Below are 6000 nucleotides of genomic sequence, written 5' to 3'. Positions count from 1 at the left end.
GTTAAGACCAGCAGAAATGTCACAAAATAGCTTTTATGAGTTCTCCAGAATTGTATATTTTTTCTTTCTTTAAAGGCCAACTTTTTGCCTAATTTTCCTGTCACGGCAGTAACAGGGAACCGTAATGGGCATCCTATATCTGCCCCTTACTATTGCAAGCTGGAACCTGAATTAAGGTGGGGGGTGAACTCCTGTGCTGTTCCTGTGGCCACTTCAGCTGATGACCAGCCTCCACATTTCATTGGCTTTGTTTACTCCATTTCACTCGTGAGATTCCTGCTGACCACAGGAAAGGGCGGTGGGGTTAGGAAGTGGTCTTTTGTTCTGTTGAATGTTTTATGTTTCGCACACTTGAAAACTTGAAGCTATGCTCTCTGATCACAGCTTTCAAAATATTTGACCCATTTCCCTGGACCTGTAATTAATGTGGAAGAGAATCCGATGTGCCTTGTTGATTTCTGGGGGTTTTGCAGGGAAGGTGGGGAAAACCATACAGCACACAGAGCCGAGAGATGCACAGCGGCAGGAACGTCCCACAGCCTGCAAAAGAAAGAATAGAGATCCATTAGCTGGGACCTCCGTGAAAGCGGCCTTGGCATTTCTTTCAGGTAAGGATTAATGGAGCAACAACTGTAAATATCATTCAAATCACAATAAAAGGAGGCAACTCTCCCAAAGACCTAGAAACGTCCCACTATCAGCTAATTGTTCTAGGTTAATCCTTGATGAATCCAATTTTAAAGGAAGAGAGGCCAGCACTCCTGCTTCTCCTTTCCCTCCCTCTTCTGTTTTTATAGCTAAGAACAGATAATGCCATCAAGACTCTCTGTACATGGGCTGGGACACATTGTTCTTTTCGTTGTTCCATACAGGCCAGGTTAGTGTCTGGGAAGTACTGAGTGAGAATCTCATGAGGAAGGCACAAGGCGAGATCTACTGATGTGGTCCTCACTCCCCCCCCCCCAAAAAAAAAAGAATCTGGTTGTTTAAAAACAGGATGTGGTTTCTTTGGTTTAAAATAAAGCCCTCTGCACATACACTTGTGTGAAAAAGAGGGGTGATCATTTCATCTGGCGAGCTCTTTGGGGTGTGACCCAAAGGGGAAGGACCTTAGGCTGACTAATCCCCTCCCCCCAGGGGTGGAGTCATGGACGTTTGTGATGAGTTTGTGGGTGCCGGACTCCTCTCTTCTCTGGATCCAGCAAGTGCTAAAAGCTAATCCAGCCAGGCTGATCCTGAACCCCTGGATCCAGCAAGGCTGGTTTCCTGCTGAAGTGATTGCTTGGGTGATGGGCTCTGAAGAGAACAAAGGAAAGGGGCATCTGTGTAGGGTTGCCATGTGTCCAGGAAAACCCAGACATGTCCTCTTTTTTTGGGGGGGTGTCAACATGCCCACCTGGGCAGATTTTTACATTTTAAAGGAAATGTCTAGGTTTTGGAGTTGGTGGGCTTGGGCTGCTCTGCAGCCACTGCCAGCCTGAGCCAGGAAAAGAAGGGCCTGGGCGCTTGGGCTGGCAGTGACTTAGGCTGCCCCTTTTTTGCTCTTCAACAGGGGCACCAGCTATAGGGGGCTCTGGGTGCCCGAGCATCCACAAAAATGTTGTTGTGGGTGCTCATCCCCCACACTGCAGGGCCCTGGCACAACTCTGGAGATGCTTTCAGAGGTCTCGGAACCCGACTTGCAATGCCACCGGAAGTCAGGTGCCAAGGCTGGGTGGCACAGGCTTGACATCATGACATCACATGCACGGGCACCCATAACCGGGGGGCCAAGCTCTTCCAGATATGGCAGCCCTACCTGCGTGCCAGATGCCAAATGAGTGGGGGCCCTCCTTTAACTCTCAGACAGTTTGAAAAACAAAGCCTGAGTTTTAAAGCAAGGTTTGCAGGGATGTGACCTAAAAAAAGCAAACCAGCAAGCAGAGGATCAGAGAGCAAAGGCTTGATTTCTGTGTGACTCCAAGGCTGCAGTTATGGGAGAAGCGGATGCCGCGCACTCCTCCCTCGTAGGCTCAGGCTGTATAGATGTGTCAATAAACCATTAGGACATCACAGCAGCGGCGTAGCGTGAGTTGTCAGCACCCGGGGCAACGCAAGTAATTTGCGCCCCCTAGCCCGGGGCAAGGCAAGTAATTTGCGCCCCCCGCTGCCGCCCAAACGACGCCGCTTGCCCGGAGGAGGAGGGGGCAGAGAGGCGAGGAAAATGCAACGGCCCAGCAGCTGCAGCAGCACCGGCGGAGGCGGGGCTGTGAGGAGGGGTTGCCTGGCGCGTCCTCCGCGGCGAGCGCTGAGAGCCACTGCCTGCCGGGCGCCTTCAGCCCGGACGCGCGCACAGCTCGTCAGTTCCGCGAGACATGCGGCTTCGCTACAGCCTGCGCCCGAGGCTCTTCGGCGACTCCGGAGGCAGCGAGCGCGCCCCCCCAAAATGTTGCGCCCGGTGCGGCCGGCACCCCTGGCACCCCCCACGCTACGCCACTGCATCACAGTCTCTGCTGTGCCTCATCCCCAAAGGAAGGGCTTGGAAGCCCCGGCCTCTCGCGCGGCTCAGAGACTGGGGGGCTGGCAAGAAGAAGAAGAACCTGCTGCTTCAGACCAGTGACCCACCTAGTCCACCATCCGGTTCTCACCGTGGCCACCCAGATCATAGAGTTGGAAGGGACCCCGAGGATCATCTAGTCCAACCCCCTACAAGGCAGGAATCTCAGCTCAAGCATCCATGATCTACTGGTAGATCCCTGGCTGATCCTAGTAGATCGTGGGATCCTTATTGTGTGGAAAAAGTTATGGGAATAAAGCTAAAAAACTGTGCAATCATCCCCCAAAGAAGCTCAACAACTCTGGGCAACCCCCCCCCCCGCTCCTCCTCCCTCCAGTGACAAGGGGTGGATCACTGCCAGTTTTTTTATACCAGGAGCAGATCGCAGTCTCTTGGGAGCTGGACATGCCTGCTATGAAACAATGACGGAAGTGGAGGTTTGCCTCCTTATTTCGCAGTGAAGATGGCTGGGCATCTGTAGCACCCAAACTGTTCCATGGCGTATCCATTTATTTTTTTTAATTTTTCTTTTAAAAATGTTCAAATAGATGTAATGTATACAGATAGTTATCCTATCCAGGATCCCCCCCCCCACTTGTTTGGCTCTTTCTGTAAACATATCTGATATGAGTTTAAGAAAACCATTTTCTAATGTCTGAAGTAGAGGCGTGGGAAATTCCTCAAATAAGGCTGAGCTTCCTCTGATTGTTAAAGCACAAAGGAAAAGGCTGGAACTGCAGTCAAGTTCCTGTCTCTCTTTAACCCATTCATCTAGATTGGAAAAACAGGCCCCAGCATCACGGCTGCTTTGGGGTGCAGAAAAATATTTTTGTTAGAGAACAAATCAAGGTCCAGGCAGTGAAGTAATAGCAAAGAGCGGCATATAAGGAGTCAGTGAGAAGATTTCATGAGCAAAGCTAGGAGGCTAAAAGGTTCAGATAAAGTGCATATGGGTGTGTTCTGTATATAATGCATATTGTAACAGGTAAAAAAGCATGAGCTGTTGAATAGTGTAGAATATAATCCAATTTTGGAGATATATGCATAGTTCATGATTAATATTTTTATTTATTGTTTTTTCAATAGTGGCTTGTTGCTGATTTTTTTCTCTGGATCTACTTTTTATATTTTATGAATATATCAGGGAAAAAAATAATTGAGACAAAAACCTCATTTAAAAATATGTTTTAAAAAACAATATTTAAGAAACATGGTATATAGACGTCCATATTTAGCACAGGGTTCCCCGTGTTTACTTTTCAAAATGAATGTGCTCAGCTTTACTTTATTTGATAGTTTCAAAGCAACATGAGGCCACTTTTAAATTTCCTTGCTTTTCCCACTGCTTGAATGAATGCAGAATGTGTGATGTGACCATGTTTGCAAAGGATGGCGATTCCCAGGCCTCTGACCAATCTCCTTCTGGCTTATCCCTGCCTGCCCAAATCCTTCCTCCCACTGTGATACGGAATCTGACAGATGGAAGGAGCTCAGCTTGTCTAGCACCAATCTCTCGATAGGATATCCGGTGTCTAATTTTCTTGTCCGGAGGCTGTTTCCGTATCGCTGTAGGATTCAGATCATGGAAATATAGCGGCATCTTCTTAAGAATCACCTGAAGGAAGGGGCCAGTGAATAGATCCCTGACCAAATAGTAGGGGTTTGGACAGACCCCCAGAGTCGGCCTGTCTCCAGCCCTTTAGAGAATTCCACTCTGCCTTCTGAGCGCCTCTTCTCTCTCCACTCGGACCTTACCTTTGGCAATGGCCCACTCTGCCAGACGCTGCAGCAGCCACACACAGGAGAAGCAGAGGCCAGGCACGGACCTCTGGATCTCTCATTCTGCTGCACTTACTGCACGCTTGGTGTTTGAGGTGGGCTACAATTCTTCTTCAGTCCCTTTCACACTAGAGGATGCATCACTCTCATCCTCATCACTCTCATCAGGACGTTACACCACCGCAACTCAAATGAAACAATAAAAACAAACATAGAATAACTGCCCAAACTTTCCCCATGCTAGGGTGAAAGATGGGTAATCCTTGGGAGCAGGACCAACACGCAAGTCCACAGCAGAATAACTGAATTGCCATTTCCATGGGTTGGATTCAGAGACCTGCTGAGAGGGGACTCACTGAGGAGACTTGTCCCCTTCTTTTCAATGGGCCTCTTCTCGGTGCTTAGCCACACTTCCTCTTGTTCTTCTGCCTTCCCCCTGGGGAATCAGCTCTTGAGTGCTCAATCAGAGCAAACAGCAATTTGGGTTTTCTCTGGATTGACAGGCCTGTCCACACTGCCGCTTGTCCTGTGCCTAGAAAGTGTGGGTCTGACCAGTTTCCCCCTTGCCCCAATGCTTTCCCAGGGAAAACCCACACTTTAGTGCTAAATCAGAACAAATGTCAATCCAGAGGAAACACGAATTGCTCTTTGCTCTGATTGAGCACTAAAGAGCGGCTTTCCTCGAGGGGAAACAGGGATGAGAGGAAGGGTGGATGAGTGCCCACTATTTAGGTCCAGTTACTATTGTCCCCCGGGTTGTCGTATAAATGGCCTTCAAACCAGGGCCAACTGTATATGATGCTTATGCTTATACAAGCTTTCTAAAAGGCTGCCTAAGCTGGACAGTTTTATTTGGAGGTCTCCCCTGCCCTTGTTGCAATAAACTGCTGTAATCCTATATATGTTTGCCTGGGAGTAAGCCTCATTAACTCATGCCTGATACTTGTCAGGAACTGCACGCTAATTTGTTCTCTGATAATGTGGTTTCTAGGTGTGGCAGGAATAAGGTTTGTTGAGGAAACTGCTTCAGTCTCTGCTGTTTGAGTTATGTAAATGTGGAACAATCCACACCTGCAGGACCCGCTTCCTCCAAGGCCTGGCTGCCTTGATGTCTTTTCAGTAACTTTGCCGACAATAACAGGAAAAGGGTTTTCGAAAGGTTAATGAGCTGCAATGAGTAGGAAGCATCCTGCCATTGGACTTTCTAGGACTCCAGTGCTTAGCCAAGTATCCAGCTTTCACTTGCCCTAAGAACCTGGTGGACACGCTTTGTCTGTGACTGATGATGTGCAGCTTACAAGTGCAATTTCAGGGCAGGCAGAGTCCCAGGGAGTCTCCAAGGGGCAGAGTGAAGGAACTGGGTCTTTGTCTCAGTTCTGGAAAAGGGAAACTGGGGTGTCTTCCCTCCCATCTCCTGCCTCCCTCAGCATGGGAGCCGCTGGGGGGAGGGTAAGGGAGAAGGACTGAGTGGCTGAGTGAGTAGACCTAAGATCTGCAGGATGTTCAAGGGGTGCTTGCTGACCCACTTATTCAATATTATATGGTCTCCAAAACAATGTGCTTTAAAAGCATATGTAATAATAATAATAATAATAATAATAATAATAATAATAATAATGCTGCATAGTAACTTGAGGTAGTGACTACAATGGGGTCAGGGCCAGCTGTTCCCTTACCGCCCCTGC

The 6000-nt window shown here is 48.6% G+C and overlaps 1 protein-coding gene across 7 annotated transcripts in view; it reads left to right on the top strand.

Moving 5' to 3' along the window:
- Positions 1-320: 320 nt before the first annotated feature.
- Positions 321-6000, top strand: part of ADGRF5 (adhesion G protein-coupled receptor F5) — a 53790-nt gene continuing 48110 nt past the window's right edge. For 2 of the 7 annotated variants that reach the window (XM_082215739.1, XM_082215734.1), the window contains exon 1: positions 322-608. In XM_082215739.1, coding sequence (XP_082071865.1) covers positions 425-608 — 184 coding nt within the window. In that variant the 5' untranslated portion in view covers positions 322-424. Of the gene's footprint in view, positions 609-6000 lie in introns of all 7 variants that reach the window. The other 5 variants (XM_082215737.1, XM_082215735.1, XM_082215733.1 and 2 more) reach the window with 4 other exon arrangements.

This window comes from Podarcis vaucheri (assembly GCF_965113315.1).
Source record: "Podarcis vaucheri genome assembly, chromosome: 3".
Lineage (NCBI taxonomy): Eukaryota > Metazoa > Chordata > Lepidosauria > Squamata > Lacertidae > Podarcis > Podarcis vaucheri.
This window is presented reverse-complemented; position numbering and strand designations above follow the sequence as displayed.